Source organism: Ruditapes philippinarum, unplaced genomic scaffold (genome assembly GCF_026571515.1).
Source record: "Ruditapes philippinarum isolate M1 unplaced genomic scaffold, ASM2657151v2 ctg485_1_1_1_1, whole genome shotgun sequence".
NCBI lineage: Eukaryota > Metazoa > Mollusca > Bivalvia > Venerida > Veneridae > Ruditapes > Ruditapes philippinarum.
Genome location: NW_026855545.1, coordinates 320,797 through 340,351, shown reverse-complemented (window position 1 = coordinate 340,351; position 19,555 = coordinate 320,797). Strand labels below are relative to the sequence as shown.

The window sequence follows — 19,555 nt, the reverse complement described above, 5'->3', positions numbered from 1 at the left end:
TCTAGTATTCAGGTTGAAGTATACTTTCCAATAATTTTTAGCGGAAGAAAGATTGGGCATTAAAAGGGAAGATCTAACAAAAGGTTTATCAATATAAACCTTTTATCTGGCGGCAAATGGGGGGGTAATTTGCAACGCGTGTTTGGTAAAATAAATTTGAAATTTTGAAAAATAGACAATGAGGTGTTTTCCTGTGGACTTTCTTGTGGCTGAACTTGAAAACGACTTACCTGCTTTTTAATAGGTAAAAGTGACTTCGCTTGAAGGGTTTTTGATGTTTATTTAAATTTTTGGAAAAGCATGTATGATCATAGGCAAACAACAAGAAAAGTTATGCAAAGACAAGAGAGCAACAAGTTAGCTCGCATAAAACTTAATACTTCTACTACGATTCCTGCAGATTCTGAAATTACAGTAAAAGCAAAAGTAGATGGTGTATGTTTTGATACACAAGGGGTAGTGGAACCATATAAAGTTCTGTTGAAGAAAGGTGAACTAATGACAAAAGCTCTGGTCACCATTGACCAGAAGAGCATACCTGTGTCTCTCATTAATATAACAAATCAAAACATTAAGGTTGATAGTAATCTAACAATAGGTAGCCTTCAAGCAGTTTTGTCTGTAAGTGAGGTTCCTATTGAAGTTAAGCTATATAGTGTGTCAAATGACTTACCTAGCCATTTACAGCCTCTTATCGAAGAAGCTTCAGGAAATCTTAATACAGAGCAATCACAGAAGTTAGGCTCACTTATCTATGAATTTAGAGATATATTTTCTGATGACACCGAGGTCACACAAACAGACCTGATGGAACATCATATTGATGTTCGGGATTCTAAACCAATTGAAGTACCGCCGAGAACTGTTCCTTTAGACCAAAAACATATAATTGAAGAGAAAGTTCATAAAATGTTAGAAAAAGACATAATTGAACCTAGTTCAAATGCCTGGGTAGCACCTGTAGTGCTCATTAAGAAAAAGGAAAAACCCCCCCTTTAAAGGTTCTGGACTTTGATTCGGGACGCCTTAAGGGACGTCAAAAACCCCAAAAAGGACGCTTTTTCCGCTTCCCCAAGATAAAAATGATGCAACTGATTCCGCTTTCCTAAAAAAAATATTTTTTTGGGGAAACCTTTTAACCCTTTTAGCATCTGGTATTTTTGGGGCAGGTAAAAAAAAAAAAAAAAAAAAAATTGAAACACTGACATTTAAAACCTCTTCACAACTTTCAGACACCATATCGGGGCCCATTATACAAGTTTTTTAGAATCAATCACCTTTTGGGTTAATCAATAAGCAACAAAAAATAATACACGGTTTGAACGCCTAAATTTGAATTAGTTCTAAGAAAGGTAATCAATTTGGAAAAAAAGGGTCTTTTGCTTTACGTAGCATGACATAATTGTTTTTTGTCCCGATTTTTCCGAAACCACACAACTTTTGAAAATTTTGAAAACAAGTTTTTGTTAGATTTCGCGCTGCAAATTTTAAAAAACTTAACCAAAGAATGCCAAATCTTTTTCAAGAAACAAAGTTTCATTTATCCTTGGCCATATTGTCTCCGTGAGGAAGGATTTATCTTTGGTAAAACCCCAGATAAATTCAGTCAATTAAAGATTGGCCCTGTAAAACCCACAAATAAATCTGAAGTGAAAAGCTTTTCCCTTGGGTTTTTGGCTTTCCATATTATAGAAAATTTCCCAATTTTCAGGTCATGAAATTTAACATTTTCAATCTTAATGAACTTACCTCCAAGAAAAAGAAAAAAGTTTATTTGGGGACAAGAAATTGTCCAAGAAAAGTTTTTGAAATAAGCTTTTAAAGAAAACTAAACTTCACCACCTGTCCCCTAGCTTTTCCCGCAAGAAAATGGCTTGTTTCATTCCCCTGGATACAGATTTGCAGTTTGCAATAACCAGTAAATAGGTTGTTGTTATTAGGTCACAAGAATACAAAACGGTGAAGAAAAGTTGATTTCAATAATGCAAGCAAATCTTTCTCAGCAAAATCACAACAAAGATATTGTACCAACCTTTATAGAGTTGGTTAAAGCAGTGGTAACATTTTGTCAAGTTATTTCAGACTTTACTTGTGGGGTCGAAAGTTTCCGTAATAAGAACTGACCATGCATCCTTTTAATAGGCTTTAAAATTTCAAAGAAGCCAGAAGGAAATGTTAGCCCCGTTGGTTAGCCCGTAACTTGGAATACAATATGATTTTTTACAATACAATATCGGAAAAGGGTAGTTTACACACAAACCCGCCGATGCAATTATCTAGAATTCCCATTCGAAAACGTACTTGCAAAAGAACCAACTGTTCAGATTGTGGCCTTCAAAATCCAAATATAGATTGCAGTGTTCAAAGTTCAAATACAGGTCATAGTGTTCAAGTGAACCAAAATTGTATTGTTCCAAATGTAAACTTAGAACAAAGTGTTGAAACTTCAAATAATAGTGATCAAAATATGAACATGGTCTATAGTGTTCACAATTCAAGCACAGGTCATTGCGTTAAGAATATTAACAAAGATGCAAGTGTTCTGCAAGATAACACAGTTTTTAGTGTTAAAAAGGCACACACTAAATATGAAGAAAAAAACACTCGGTATGATGTTCAGTGTTCAGACACAGAGTTTGGACAAGATTTAAAAAACATGTTTTGTATATTTGAGGCAATCAATGACACTCAGTTGTCTAGTACAAAAAGTCATAAAGAAAGCAACGGCTTTTCATCCCAATTATCCATTCAAAAGTTTACATTTAATGATTAGAATAGTGAAGTTCAAATTCACACATTAACTGTAGAAAGTGATGGCAATACTCAAACCCAAAGCCTAGCCGAAAATCAAATTCCGGTCCTGAACTCAAATTGGATTGGTCAATGGTCAAATAAGGAATTGCTAGAGTTTCAAAAGCCGGATCCTGACAATAGAATCATCCTAGACTTTAAGCTTAAATCCAAGGATAAACCTTCAAAACATATAATAGCACAATATAACACAAATGTTCGAACCTTTTGGACTCTCAAGATTAGTGTTACCACAAAAACTAAGAACTGATGTCTTTAACCACCTGCACACTTACAGAATTGCAGGGCATTTAGGTCGAGACAGAAGTATTGCTTCAATAAAGAAAATATTCTATTGGCCTAATTTCACTTGTAACATTAAACGTTGTGTTCAATCTTGTGATATGTGTGCTAGAAGAAAACCAGGTCCAGATTGTGGAAAATCACATTTACAGCAAGAAATTTCATATCAGCCTCTTGACCGTATAGCTCTCGACATTCTAGGACCTTTGCCTTGTACTTCTGATGGTAACCAGTATATTGTGGTCATAAGTGACTATTTTACAAAGTATGTAGAAGCTTATGCTTTAAAAGACCATACTGCTCTTACGGTACCCGACAAACTAGTCACAGAATTCATATGCAGATATGGTGTACCCTCCATTATCCATAGTGATCAAGGTCCTGAATTTGAGTCTACACTTTTTAAAGAAATGTGCAGATTACTGGGTATAGAAAAGACGAGGAATAGAAAAGACGAGGACAACTCCTTACAATCCTCGATCTGATGGTTTGTCAGTAAGAAATATCAGAACTGTTCAAATGATGCTGGCGATGTTTGTTAATAAGAACAGAAATGATTGGGATGATCACCTTCCTTTCGTTCTTATGGCATATAGGTTAACCATTCATGAAAGCACAAAATGTTCTCCAAATATGTTAATGTTTGGAAGGGAGAATACACTTCCTGTTGACATAATGTATGGATATCCACCTTGCAGTGAAGGTTTTTCATGCCCATCAAAATATGTTGAATGGCTTAGACAATCAATGTCTGATGTCCATAAAAAGGTTGCCGAACAACTTGAAAAGGCTCCTTCAAGACAGAAACAATCTTATTAAAAAATTTTTTTCAAAAAAAGATCATTTTATAAAAGGGAAAGGTTTTAGGGGGGGGAAAGGGGAAAACCCCATCAAAAAGGCAAAAGAAAAATTGGGTTTTGGGGTTTTGGTTGGTCCTTCCAAATTTTCCTAAAAAAAGGGTTTAAAACCCTCTAACCTTTTTCAGATAAAAACCCCAAATTTTTCTCCCCAAGTTTTCTGGTAGTTATGTTGACCCATTTAAAAAATTTTTATCAGGGGGTCCCAAACAAAAAAATGTTTTCAGAAATCACAATTACACAAATGATCAGAAAAATGCCTTAAACATGCAAAAAAATAAAAGGACTGTAACAAAATTGGGGCGTAAAATTTTAAACCCCTTTTTGATAAATTTGGGGGAAAGGGAAAAGAAGTTTATTTTTATTTTGAAAACCCCGGCGGGTTTGAAAATTTTCCATATAAACAAAAAGCTAAACCCCCAGTGTCAAACCAAAGGCGATATTTTCACCTACTTAATGCTTACAGTGGCTCACTATTTCACGTTTAACAGTAAAAAAAATATTAATATATAAAGGTGGAAGTCTGAATTAAAACTCCTAGTCTTAAGCATTGTACATGTATAAGTATAATTTTGCTATGCTAATACAGCAAATTAAACATTTGTACATAGCATATTTTAACAAAATTGTGTTTAATAACTAGTCTTGCATTTAAATACATTTTAGTGAAAAAAAGGTAACATGCATTGATTAGGAAAATGCGCTGTTTTAATATTTTTTTTTAGTTTTGGTTAGATAGTGACACAGTCTGATCAGAGATTGACGCAAACATATGATGACATCATAATACAAACTTGATGTAAATACAAAAATAGTATATATCATACTATCGAAAATCCCTTTTAAAAAAAAGAAAAAATTTTTCCCTTTAAATTAAAAAAAACTACAATTTTAAATTAGGGTTTAAATTTCATTTTTTTAAAAAATTCCCTTTAATTTAATTCAAAAAATTTATGTATAAAACTAAATATTAACAAAATAGGGGCACTATCTATAAATCATTTTAATAATGTATTTTTTCCTGAATGTTTTATACATAACCCAAATGAAAATATTAAAAAAATAAAAAAACTTTGTTTACACCGAAAAGAAAAAAATTATAAATTTTCCCCTAAAATTTTCCCAAAGCGACCGAAAAGGATTTAAAAACTGATCCCCCCGTTTGGGTTTTTGGCATAACTTTTTGCCCGAAATTAAAAACCCAAATTTCAGACATATCTGTTGGGAATTAGCCCCTTTATTAAAAAAACAAGAAGGAAATACCCTTTAATTTTAAAAATTTGGGCCCTTTAACAAAAGGCAGGCATCTCCCCCTTAAAAAAGGGGGGGGAAACCCTGGGGATCCCGTTGTATGTGGTCCCCGGGTCACTTTCCCTTTTAAAAAATTGTTTTTTGATGAAAGGGTAGGGGGGGTCGCATGGTCAAAAAACCCTAAAAAAAAAAACGTTTTGAAAAAGGTGGGGTAGGTGGGGGAAACCCTTCGGGGTGCAAAATCTTAATTTTCCCTAAAAAAAACTGTTAAAAATCGAAATAAGGTTTTTTAAAACCCCTCATTCCCTTTTTTTATAACTTTTTTAAAGGATTTTTAAAAGCCCTTTTTAAAGGAAAATTTTTATCTTTGAAAAATTAAAAAAAGTAAAATTAGCACTTTAAATTTTTCCCTAACTAAAAAGATCAAAAATATTTCAATAAACTTAAAAGGGAAATTTTTTACTAAAAATTAGGAAAAAAAAAGGGTTTTTTTTTTTGGGGAAATTAATATTAATTAATAAATTAAAAATTTGAACTTTGAGCCTTCAAAAAGTGTTTTTAAACCAAGAAAAAATAAATATTTTATATTTCTCCTAATAAGTGTTTAAAACTTCTTATATGGACATGCAAAGTCCTTAATAGTTTTTAAACATTGAAAAAGTCCTTAACTTAGACTTTTAAAACTACTTAACAGAAGTAACAAAGTCCTAAATATGTTTTTATAGCTCTTTATTACGATTTCAACAGGTTTTTAAGAACATTACGATTTTGCACCAGTTCCGTAACAAAACTGTAACGTTGTCAATATATAAGAGATTTTCGAACATTTACATACACAAAGGACAAGTAAGGAAAGTGACCGTGCGACCAAATACACACATTACAGGATTCCCCCTTCCCTTACAAGAGATGGACAAAGAGTTGTCCTCCCTTTTACTACAGGACAAATTTCAAAATCTCCATCTCAAGCTGATGTCGTAGCTCGAATCTATGACATCTGGGCTGCTAAATGAAAAAACGTATGCAGATGTGTTTTGTCACGAAGGTGGTCTTTGGCATGAATTGTGATCGTCAATTTGTATAACCGACTAATTTCAAACGATTGCTTTGTACATCACAGCAAATTCTTTCCTATCTGATAAATAGCTAGTCCCTAGATGACCTACATGGATGAACCACATATTGCATGTTAAGTGTGGTGGTAAAAATTGACAACGTTCTAACCCAACCAGTGACCTTTAATTTAGACAAAGAAACCTGGGTCTTGTTCACAACACATTGTCCATCTATAGTGACTTTATATTCTTAAATAAAAATTGAAACTTCCATGTATATGAAAGTTACATGTACAGAGCGGACACAACAACCACCATTTATATGTATATAACATAAATATTGAAAAAGTTTAAACCCCAGCAGTGGCGCAGGAAAACGGGTCTTAAGACAACACACCATACATTTATGATAATTTCATATGTGAAATAAAAAATATTATCCTTTCATGCATATTAGTTTCAAAGCAGACACGACCATCTCTGTCTATATGTATATTAACTTCAAAATTGGCAAAGTTTGAACCCCACCTATGGTAAATTCATATATGTGAAAGAAAAATTAAAATCCTTTCATGAAAACCCAAGTTTCAGAGCGGACATTACCACCACCTTCTGTATTTATATAACATTAAAATTTAAAATGACAAAGTTTGAACCCCCAGAGTGACCTTAACCTTAGTCAAAGAAGCTCAGGTCTTGTTTGCGACACACCATACATCTATGGTTATTTCATATATGAAAGAAAAAAAATTAAAATCCTTTCATGCATACTGAAATTTCAGACCAGACATAACCACCACCATCTATATTTATATAACATCAAAAATGACAGTTTGAACCTCCACAGTGACATTGGCAGAAACCCGAGTCTTGTTCGCGATACACCATATATCTATGGTTATTTCATATGTGAAAGAAAAATAAAATCCTTTCATGCATACTGCAGTTTCAGAGCGGACACGACCACAATTGTCTATATGTTTAAAGCGGGACGGACTGACTGACAGACAGACGGACGGACGGACGGTTTGATTTTCACATGCAACCCTTCGGGGGCATAAAAACACAACAAAAAACGGATATATTCAGATTGGGGATAGGTTATGTGGTAATGGGTTTAGATAAAGTTTTATCTGGTGCATGGACGTAATTATTTATAAACCTTTTAATCCTTTTTCCTAAATGTCATTTTGCGCTAAGAGGCATTGCCTCTATGAATCTTTTCATGAGAAGCATTATTTGCAATATTATCCATTTCAAGTCCCGAGAAAATAACAATAATCTTTAATAATCGACTTATTGATATAAATTTAAAAATCTATCTTTTGACATGTCATTAAAAATGCTGATGAGGGCGGTAAGCGTATAACTGGTGCGTCCCAATTATTTACAGCAATGTTTTTTCTGTGTCTTTGGTCATCCAACCAATCAGGAACACCCAACATACTTCTGACTGGCTCATATGATGTTGGGTTTACAATATCGGTTATTAAAAAGTAACCGAGGTTCCGAGTGGGAAATTGAATTTATAAAGGGAAGCCAAATATAAATTGAAATTTTATGTTTATTAAAATTCTCATTTCTGTTTATCATGCGATAAAGCAGTTATAATATATCGAACTCGACTATCATGTAGAAACATCATAGCCTGGGCGGCATACAGACAATGTTCTCGGCCCATATTCTGTAAAGAAAAATCTTCGATATATATATATTATCCATGAAAATAACACTATTTCATTTGATGGAAGAAAATTCACACAGACAGAAGGAACAGCGATTAGTTCACGACTAGGGATGAATTACGCATCTACATATCTTGGATCATGGAAATCACAGCTGAGATAAACTTCAGTTTGAGTATTTCCGGTATGTGGATGACGTTTGGGGCCTTTGGACTCACGGTATCGAGTCTTTAAAAACATTCCACGAGCTTGGGAATAACCTTCATCCCAGAATAAAATTAGAATTAAGATATTCTACTGAAAAACTTGAATTTCTCGACGTAATGACGAAGATTCAGAATGGCATTTTAATAACATACCTTTACACTAAACCAACAGATAAACACCTGTACTTGCATAAAGAATCGTCTCATCCGGAATCTACTAAAAAATCAATACCATATGGACTTGCCTTCCGTGCTAAACGAATATGTACTAATGAATCGACTTACAAACAACATAGGGAGAACATTAAAACTCAGTTACAGAAACGAGGCTACGAAGATCGACATATTTAAACAGAATTAAACAAGAGCCATGTCAACATGGCCATTCCCCGCCAAATGTGTTTGCTCATTGGAAGAATGTATATGTAGTAGAGCAGAATAATTCCATTTTAAGAGGTCTTTTGATAATAAAAACTCATGGCTACAAGGATTACAGATTTGAAACCTATGTGAATATTGATGGGTGAAAATAACAAAGGGCAATAACTGAAAAATAATGCAGGGTAGGTTATCATTCTTGTGTGCTGCATCCCTCCTCAGTAAAATCTATCCACCTATGAAGTTTCAAGTTGATATCTCAAATACTTTTTGAGAAAAAAATTGAATTGAAAAATTAAGTATGAAAAATAACAAAGGGCAATAACTCAAAAATTATGAAAGGTAGAGTTATCATTCTTATGCACTGCACACCTCCTGAGTGAGATCTATGCACCTATGAAGTTTCATTTTGATATCCCAAAGGCTTTTTGAGTTATGCTCTGGACAAAAATCAATTTTGAAAAATAACAAAGGGCAATAACTCAAAAATAATGCAGGGTAGAGTTATCATTCTTGTGCAATGCACTCCTCCTCAATGAGATCCATCCACCTATGAAGTTTGAAGTTGATACCTCAAATACTTTTTGAGATAAGCTCTGGACAAAATAGCATGAAAAAGAACAAAGGGCAATAACTCAAAAATTGTATAGGGAAGAGTTATCATTCTTGCGCACAACATTCCTCCTCAATAAGATCTATCCAACTATGACATTTCATGTTGATATCTCAAAAACTTTTTGAGTTTTGCTCCACTCAGGTGAAAAAGTAAGGTGAGTGAGATATATGCACCTATGAAGTTTCATGTTGATATCTCTCTCATAGGCTTTTGGAGTTATGCTCTGGACAAAAATCAATTTTGAAAAATAACAAAGGGCAATAACTCAAAAATTATGCAGGGTAGAGTTATCATTCTTGTGCACTGCACTCCTCCTTAATGAGGTCTATCCACCTATGAAGTTTCAAGTTGATAACTCAAATACTTTTAGAGATATTCTCCGGACAAAAATGTCGGACGGAAGGACGGACGGAAGGACGGAAGGTCGGACGGACGGACGGACGGAGACTATTTCTATATCCCCCGCCGCCTTTCGGCGGGGGATAATAAAGTAGATAGTAAGAAAAGAAGTGACTTATTACAGTATAATGCAAATAAAGAAAACACTGAAAGAATCCCCTTGGTGCTGACATTTTCCCGAGCGCTCCCGAATGTAGGACAACTAGTACAAAAACACCTACCTGTTTTACACACCTCAGATAGAATGAAGGAAATATTCCCGAATCCTCCAATTGCGGCATTTAGAAGAGATAATAACCTACAGGATATTCTTGTTCAAAAGAAACACATTAAACTATTTTTTCAACAGCCGAATTCCTGTGCTCCTTGCAGATCCAAAAAGTGTGCGATTTGTCCATACGTTATTGAAGCAGACACATTCATTGGTGTGAACGGGGCCTCGTATAAGGTTCGAAATCAGATCACGTGCAAATCTACGAATGTGGTGTATGCAGTTTGTTGTAAGCGTTGCGAACGTTATATTTGTGTTGGAGAAACAGGGGATACGTTGTACAAAAGACACCTTCTAAATTTATCAAGAATACGAACCAAGTACAACGATCTGTTAGCGGCGCATTTTTACACGAACGACCACACAATTAATGATTTTTCTATCATGGGGTTGGAAAAGCCATACGGGAATGACCAATACAGAAAAACAATAGAAAATTTGTGAAAAAATAAATTAAGAACCTATAGACCATATGGAGTTAATATCAAAGAATAACGCGGCAGACGGCAAACAACGCCACGGCGGGTGTCGTTCATTGACGTTACGTCACTTCCATTGTTTTGTTTTTATATATTTGTATGTAAAATAAATGCTGAAGAAGGCCGCAAGGCCGAAAGCTACGGCAAATTAGCGTTTTTGCTTATATACGGCAAGTTAGAGATTTTACTTATATATATTTGTGAAAAAATAAATTAAAGAACCTATAGACCATATGGAGTTAATATAAAGAATAACGCGGCAGACGGCATATATATATATATATATATATATATATATATATATATATATATATATATATATATATATATATATATATATATATATATATATATATATATATATATATATATATATAGCTTTACAAAGTTCAATAAATTCAGTTTGACTTGTCAAAGTTCCATATCCTTTATTGTGAATTGTTTATTATACGAGTTCTATCCGCTCTGCGTCAACATTTTCATGTACTCGGGCCTTTTAGTATTTCCAATGCTAGCATAAGCTAGTAAGCCCTGTCATTGTGGTGATCAAACACACTTATAAAACGTTTGAACTTTACATTGACCATTGAATGCTTATATGGAAGTGATCCGTAGTTTTATAGATGGTTTTCTATATCACTTATGGATCTCTTCAGCACATATGGAGCTCAAATGCATTTTTGAGCAGCGATTCCTTCGTTTGTAGCCAAATCTCAATAAATATTTAAATCAGGATTTGTCTGAATGTTAAGCATCGGTCTGTAGTGAGATTTCGTTAAATCTCTGGGGTTTTTTTTGAGTCCGTTTAGTGACATTTTCTTCATACACATTGCATGTTTTGGACACCAGAACCCACGACGGAAAGAATATCTCGATGAAGACTGCATAAAAATCCAAAACCAAAATGGGTAATATTAGAGGAGAGTCAGGAGGGTAGAATCACATTTCAATTTTCTGAAAAAAGGATTGAATTTTATATAACTGTTTAAAAGTTGCAAACTTACCATGCGATTGGCCTAATTTCACAGTCACATCTGGTGTTATGCTTCACATCTGGGGCAGCGGAAATTCACATATACTTTTTACCGATGCTCATTTTTGAGATATATATGGGGTTTCACCCCCTTGTATGTAAACCTTAATTTCAGTGTGTACTCATCATGCGTGATAAGCAATTCTGCCTCATTTTATAAACTACACAAACCCGATAATCTCGTGCAGTTGTATCATGCATGGGCGACTTAAACACCGATTTTCATTTTTTCAAATAATCTGATGTCACAACTTCGAAAAAGCATTATTGTTAAATCTTAAGACTTTTAGCCGCCATGCCACGGCTCTCTGAAAATGTAATCCGGCTATTGGGATGCTGCAAGCGGGTACTAGTTTTATGGGCGTTTGGCTGCTCTAGGCAAACATTTTCTAAATCGGTAATACTGGATTCGTTCATGATTGTCCCTCGTATGATGTCCCTTAAAGATCACGTCATTAGGCTGAATCACCTTCGCAACCGGTTTTTGCATGCTGCAGCTACATGGCTTCTGCTCGGCAGCTAAGTGTCAGTGACCAACTATCCGAAATCGATTTATGCAATCCCACATTCCAATTCGTGCCCGCAGACCATATACTGGTCAGATACTGAGACAATGTCATAGGGTGGCCAGGTTGATCTGGGCACAGCGTCACTTGCGCTGGACACGAAACCAGTGGGGTCGGTTATTATTATCGACGAATCTCGCTTTAGAGTAAGTCATGCAAAGGGCAGGGTGCGAATCTATCCTCGCAGATGTGTGTGTATTTGCGTTTATTTATACTCGCCACCGGTTGCCCATATGGGCGAGTCCTCCAGATGAGTATTAGTCATTTTAGATTTTTGGAGGATAGTGCAATTACAGATACAGAAAGATGCCCCAATTCCAGAAGCTTCTCCTGGTTCTTTAGCGTGCCAAGTGTTTAAGCACCCATACACGGGACCTCGATTTAAAGTCTCATCCGAAAGACTGATTAGTAATTTTAGTTGGCCAGCCCGGGAATCGAACCCACAATGTCGAGATTACAAGTATCGCGCTCTAACCGATTGAGCTATGCGGGCTGGCATCCTCGCAGAAATGAACGTTTCGCACAATGTTGCATCTGGAAAAGAGATAGGTTTGGTAGGGGAAGCGTGATGGTATGGGAAGGAATTATGGGGGACCGAAAGACAGAGCTTGTGGTTGTGTTGCAACCTTACTGCGGAAGGTTATGTGCATATTCTGGCAAACACTCTTATCATTCATGCAGGCTCATGGTCCTGGATTAACTGTCCAGCACGCCAATGTAAGGCCACACACTGTTCGTTAAACAGACAATTTTCTAGATTGCAACCACGTTAACGTCTTGCCTTGGCCCGCTGACTACCCGAAATTGAATCCCATTGGATATATCTGGGATAAACTTGGGCGAAGAGTGAGGACAAATCACTGATAGACAACGTTAACGACCTTTCAAGGGCGCTGCAGGTGGAATGGGAGACCCTGTCTAACGTGCTAATCAGGCGTAACGTTCACTCTATAAGGAGGAGACATCGAGCGTGTATTACCAGTTCTGGGGGCCACACACGTTGATGTATTGTTCTGATAAACAATATTGGTTTTAATTCAAAGATTAAGAATCTCAAACTCTCGTAAAGAGTCTCGTTTATCGCCTTTCATTCTTGGAATTTTTACTTTGGCCCCTAGGTCAGAATTTGTTCGGGTATAAATTGTTTCTTTTTGTTTGATCGACAAAAATGTGAGTAATTTGAAGTAAAATCTCAAAAAAAAAATAAAATGTAATCAGACTTATTTGATACACCAATAAGAAATTGAAATATGCCCATTTTAAGCCCATGTAAAGTTTTTTTTTATTGAGTGTAGTTTTTACTATATAAACACTTGCCGCTCTTATTGCTTCCCTACTGAATACTGTTAGGGCCATCGTGGTTATACTTTGCAATCCAGAGGGCGACAATGCGACAGTGCGATGACGACAATATGAATTGCGAGGACGACAATGCGATAGTGCGATGGCGATAATGAGATGACGCCAGTACGATAATGCGATGGCAACAATGCGATAACGGATGGCGACAATACGATAAAGCGATAAAAAATACTTTCGTGCTGTCACCATCGAAGTATAATACTGTCGTCATATATCGTACTGTCGTCATCGCATTATCGCACTGCCATCGAAGTATCGTATTGTCGGCATCGCATTGTCGACTATCGCCTTCTGGTTAAATGCCGGCGAATTAGCCGACGAATTTGAATATGGATAAATAATTTTAGTTTTGTCAGTAGTTTTTTTCTTCTTCTTTTTTCTCTCTTTTTTCCTCTTTTTATATATATACACGTGTATATATATAAATTTATTTACTTTTTTTTGGAGGGGGTGTATTTGTTTCTTTTTCCTTTTTTTTGTTTACTGAAAACATCTAAATAAAATTATAAATTAATGATAAGCATGATATGTAACATTTTATAGCAAAAGAGTAACATATAACATACACGGAAATAAAATATAATGAATTGTGTGAAACTTTAAAAAAGGTCGACAGAATTCAGATGGGAATGGTGTTATGTTGACATTTAAAAGATGTAAAAAATGTTAAAATAATTGTTTATATTACTTATATAAAAAGACAAAATTATATTCATAGACCATATTATATATGTTTTGAACCAAATATGGTGGAAACTGGTCTGAAAGTTTGTTTTGATGACATCTAGGTTAAGTTTAAAAATTGGGTCACCTGGGGTCAAAAACTAGGTCACACCGCCCAAATATTGAAAACATTGTTAACACTCTAGTGGTCATATTTTTGACTCAGTTGTCATTAAACTTGGTCAGGATGCGTATCTAGGTAATTGCTCGGATGGGCAACAGGAGCTAAAAATAAAATAAAAATATTTGTTAACTCTCCATTGGCTACTGTTGTTATCCAAATATCATGGAAATTGGTCTGCAGGTTTGTTTTGATAATTTAGAGGTAAAGTTTGAATATGGGTCACCTGGGGTCTAAAACTAGGTCACACTGCCCAAATATGGAAAAACCAATCTAACATTCTAGTGGCTACTGTTTTGATCCACATAACCTTGAAATTGGTCTCAAAGATTGTTTTGATGATTTGTAGGTCAAGTAAGAATATGGGTCACATGGAGTCAAAAACTAGGTCACTCCGCCCAAATATGGGCCATCTTGTTTATTTTTAGCTCCTGTGACCTAGTTTTTCATCAGAGATGACCCATGTTCATACACTTCCGAGTAAATATTTAGACAAGCATCCTGAGTAAGTTTGATGACAATTGTGTCAAAAATGAAGACCTGGTTTGGTATTGCATTTGGAGCCCCTGATACAGTTCAAGGTCACTGTTATTAAAAATAAAAAAAAATGATTTCTGGACAATAACTGGATTTAGGAATGAGATATTGTAATTGTACTTGGTATAAAGCAAGATTATATAAAGACCTGGCTTGGTATTGCATTCGGACTTCCTTGTGTCAAGGTCAATGTCACCGTTACTAAAATAGAAATAGAAAACTCGAGTGAGAAATGAGATATTGTAATTAAACTCTGTATATAGTAAGCTCATATGAAGACCCGTGTTATTTCATCGTTACTTAAAATATAAAAATAGTTTTCCGGACTATAACTACAGTAAGGCATGTGATATTGTAATTAAACTTGGTATTTAGCGAGCTTATATGAATATCCTCAGCTCGGTTGCTTTTGTACCCCCGGGAATCAAGGCTCACTGTTACTAAATATAGAAAAATGGTTTCTGAAAGCTAACATTAGTTAAGAATTAGTTTACACAGTTGATACTTCATGAATTATAGGTCAAGTTCAAATTTTGTTTCAGACCACTTAAATTTCCAAAAAGTCAAGGTTGCTGGAGGGGGCATTAATCACTTTAAGTGATAACAAGTAGGGAGTTCTAAACACTAAGGAATGCACGAACCCTTTGTTTTTAGGGTTTAGCCCCCGAAAGAGGATAGAAGAGGATAAAAGTTGCACAATATAATTTAATATATAATTTTATATTTAACACATTGTATTGAAATTAAAATATTTATGTGATGTGTGATGTTTTAATCAATAATCAATAATTTAAAGCTATTTACGCAAAAAACATATATATTATATGCTGTAGAATACTCAAGTGAACTTTATGGCCCATATGCCTCTTGTTAGAAAATCAAAAGTCTGTAGGATTCAGTTTTAAAAATGTTATTTGTATGTTGTTGCAATATCTATAAATAAAGTTTGATTGCAAAGTATAAGGTAAGAAAACAATTATTTCATGGCTGTTTGTGGAACAGTAAACTGTTGTTCCTCGATATTAGGGATGACATTTGGAACTGTTGCCTTCGGCCTCTGGCAACAGTTCCAAACGTCATCACGTATATCTCGGAGCAACAGTTTTGACTGTTTCACAAACACACATGAAATAATTAATGTATATTGATTAAATTCGTTAAATAATCCTTTGTTGCATGCTTGAACCGTCTGCTGTTCTATTTTGACGCTGAAAACCTATGATTACTCTTTAAAGATATTTAGGACGCGTAAAGGACAATAGGTTTCAAACAACTAAATTTTCTGGCTGTCATACTCTTGTGATGCCCCTTCGTGGCGAACTTCGGAAAATAAGAGGCTTAACACTAACATTACAAAAGTGAGGGGTAATAGCGAGCGCGAAGGGTCTGCTCGCAAAGTGAACATTACTGTAACGCAAGTATCTTCGGGGTATGGTTTATTGCCAGAAGTACAGCAAAAGCATGGATAATAGGTTTACCTCCTCTGCATAGGTGTTAATTTTGGTTCCCTGTCCTATTATATTTGGAGCACGCCAGCAATTAGTACCAGCAGGTTACCTGCATTATTATTTACCAAAGCACGCGGGAAAAAGTTATTCTGGTTTCCTGTCTCACTATGGTTCGTATTCAAATTGACATTCAGAACCACTTGCCAACTACCATTAATCCAAATAGACTTTTCTTTGTATGTCAAATATATTCATTTGTTATTTATTATGAAAAAATACACTTCTGTTTTGTATACATGTACTGGTGTAGAACTATTTTTGATCTGTAATAAGACCGGGATGATTATGAATAATCGTCGAGGCGATTTGTAGTGGGAGGGGGTCCTTACAAAGAAGTGCTCCGAATTTGTACTTGAATAGTTTATTGTTGTGGGTGTGTTTTGGAAGTACAATATCCATCGCTACCTTTAGAGATAGACAACCTTCTATGCAACGTGCCCAACACGTTTCAATATTTATGTTCTGTATATATTGTGTTTTAATGTAAGTTATGTATAGAAGTATTTGTTAAAAAATACATATCAGTCCATGCATTCTTTGGAAAAGAGACCATATATGAAATGTTTTTATGTGTCACAGGTTGGTTCACGATTTAAGCCCTGAGTCTGGAGATTCTATGGATGAAGATGATGACGAGTCCATAGAAATACAAAAAGAACGCTTCCTGATCAGTTGTTTGGCTCGGTCTGCGATTAACAATAACAACAGTATTAGTCAGGTGACACAGACCACATGTGAAAGATTTTGTGATAAGACCGAAACAATCAAGGATACATACGCCAAGTTTGAATGGCAACAGAACCATTTAGAGAGGATAAACAATCATATAAATGAACAACATTTAAACAAAGTTCTTGATAGTCCATGTCAAAATATCAATCTGATAAACAACAATTTCATACAGGTTTGTATCTGGCTTTAGTAGCTTTTTCATATTAACAAGGCAGTCTAAAGAACGGCTATATCCCCTGCTGAAGCACTGTTGAACCCTTGACCGACTTTTAATTATGACTTTAACCTTGGAAGAAGCTATCCGGTTTTTGAGCTCTGCGCATCATTTCATAATGGTGATCATTTGTTCCAAGTGATTTTAAAAACTTTTAGTAGTTAAAAGATTATTAAGCGGAAAGGTAAGGCAAAGTAAGGACTTTTTTATATTTTACCTGACAGTGTGACATTCGGATAGCGACGTGACGTGATTGTAGTGCTCGGAACATTATCTCATAATGATAATATATTGTCCAAAATTATTTTTTAAAAATATATTAGTTTAAAAGTTATGAGGCGGACACGAAATGATGACTTGTTGACATTTTATTCTCAAGAGTGACATTGACGTTGGAGGTAGCCACATCGTCTCATAACGATGCCAAGACCATACTTCTACATTGCTTAATCTTTTAATTTTCTCCTTTTATGATACAATGTACTTAAATATTTTTACTAAAGTCATTGACACTTTACATTTATAGAGATTGGTCAGAGGAAGTGCAGTTTTAAGGAATAATAAATCTTAATAACTAGTTCTCCCCTGTATATTATTAAGTGTGTTGTCCAAGATCAGATGCTACCTTGCTTGTTTTTTTTTGAAAAATCACTTTACAATAGTAAACTTTCATTAAACCTATGAAGATGACAGAGAGAAAGACATTAAACATTTAGCTCAATATTTGTTAAAAAACAGCAAAAAATCCCGAATGTCGAGCTGAATTTTGTGCTAAATGTCGAGCTATCTTCACATCCCAGCTCCACATTCAAATGAGAGACAAAAAAGAATGTTGAGCTAAATGTTTGCTGAATGTTTAGCCAGCTGCACATCCCAGTCTGACATTCAAAAAGAGAGAAAATAACACGATTATCAAGCTGTATGCTATGCTGAATGTCGAACCAGCTTCACATCCCAGCTCGACATTGAAACAGAGACAAAAATATGAATATCGAGCTGAATGTTGTGTTGAATGTCTATTCAGCTTCCCATTACATCTCAACATTGATAAATCGAATGTCGAGCTGAATGTTTAATACCGAACTTTCTTAGATTTACTTTCTTTTAGGATTTATAGCTTTAACTCATTGACAGATGTCTTTCATATTTTATTGTAACATACCTTGTGGTCTTTTAACTATGGTCACTTGGGTCAAGATGAATATCACGTAAAAACAGCTTTTTACACTTTTTATGCCCCCACAAAGTGGGGAGCATATAGCGTTGCACTTGTCCGTCCGTCCGTACGTCTGTCCGCACTCACAGGAGAGTAATTATGTGGCTAGAGGGACTGTTCTTTCTCTTTGATGTCATTCATTCCGTAATGCTTTTATGTGGCTATTTTCTTTTGTGTGGCTAAAAAGAACAATAGAGAGAACAATAGAGTAGCTACATAATTACTCTCCTGTAAGAACGTCCGTACGTCCGTACGTCCCGAAATCTTGTGAACGCAACTCATCTTAAACCGGATGGCAGATTTTGCTTAAACTTCCAGGGATGAACAACCTTAATGTGTAGATGGTAGTAAAGGAAGGAATTTTCGCTGCGACCAAATTTAACAGAATTATGGCCCTGTGTTGATTTTTTCACTATATACTCTGTAGAAATTTTGTGAACGCAACTCCTCTTAAACCGGATGGCAGATTTTGCTTAAACTTCCAGGGATGAACATCCTTAATGTGTAGATGGAAGTAAGGGAAGGAATATTTGCTGCGACCAAATTTAACAGAATTATGGCCCTTTGTTGATTTTTTCACTATATACTATGTAGAAATTTTGTGAACGCAACTCCTCTTAAACTGGATGGTAGATTTTGCTCAAACTTCCAGGGATGAACAACCTTAATGTGTAGATGGAAGTAAAGGAAGGAATTTTTGCTGCGACCAAATTTAACAGAATGATGGCCCTCTGTTAATTTTTTTCACTATATACCATCTATATGTTGTCAGTGGGGGCATCCCAGTTCTAGTGTTAATACAGCTTTTGTTTATTTATATCAAATAGGTGGATACTTTTAGTAAGTGAAGTAATAGGGCGTCATACACTAAGTTTAAGGTCAACGATGCATAAACTTGTTTTTTAGCTCACCTTGCACATAGTGCAGGTAAGCTATTAGGATGGCCCATCATTTGCGCCCGTAGTCCGGCGTCCGTCCACATTTTATTCAAACGACTCCTTCTATGATACCACAAGGCCAATGTTAATGAAACTTGGCAGGTATACTCTTTGTATGAAGCTCTATCAAGATTGTTCAAAGAATTCTACTCCATACTAAACTTGTTATGGCAACTAAAAGAAAACACTTAAAAGTTCTTTTACTTCAAAATGGAAAGGGCTAGAGCTTAGATATTTCTCACAAGGCATTAGCTTGTTGGTTTCTTCAAAGAATATTCAAATTATGGTATAGAGATGAAAATTGGTCTCTGTTTT

The 19,555-nt window shown here is 35.2% G+C and overlaps 1 protein-coding gene across 1 annotated transcript in view; it reads left to right on the top strand.

Moving 5' to 3' along the window:
* The window catches only part of LOC132743677 (JNK-interacting protein 1-like), a 60,910-nt gene that overhangs the window by 7,064 nt on the left and 34,291 nt on the right, over positions 1 to 19,555 (top strand). Inside the window, exon 2 of the mRNA XM_060732230.1 lies at positions 16,720 to 17,044. Within this exon, the coding sequence (XP_060588213.1) occupies positions 16,720 to 17,044 (325 nt within the window). The remainder of the gene's footprint in view (positions 1 to 16,719; positions 17,045 to 19,555) is intronic.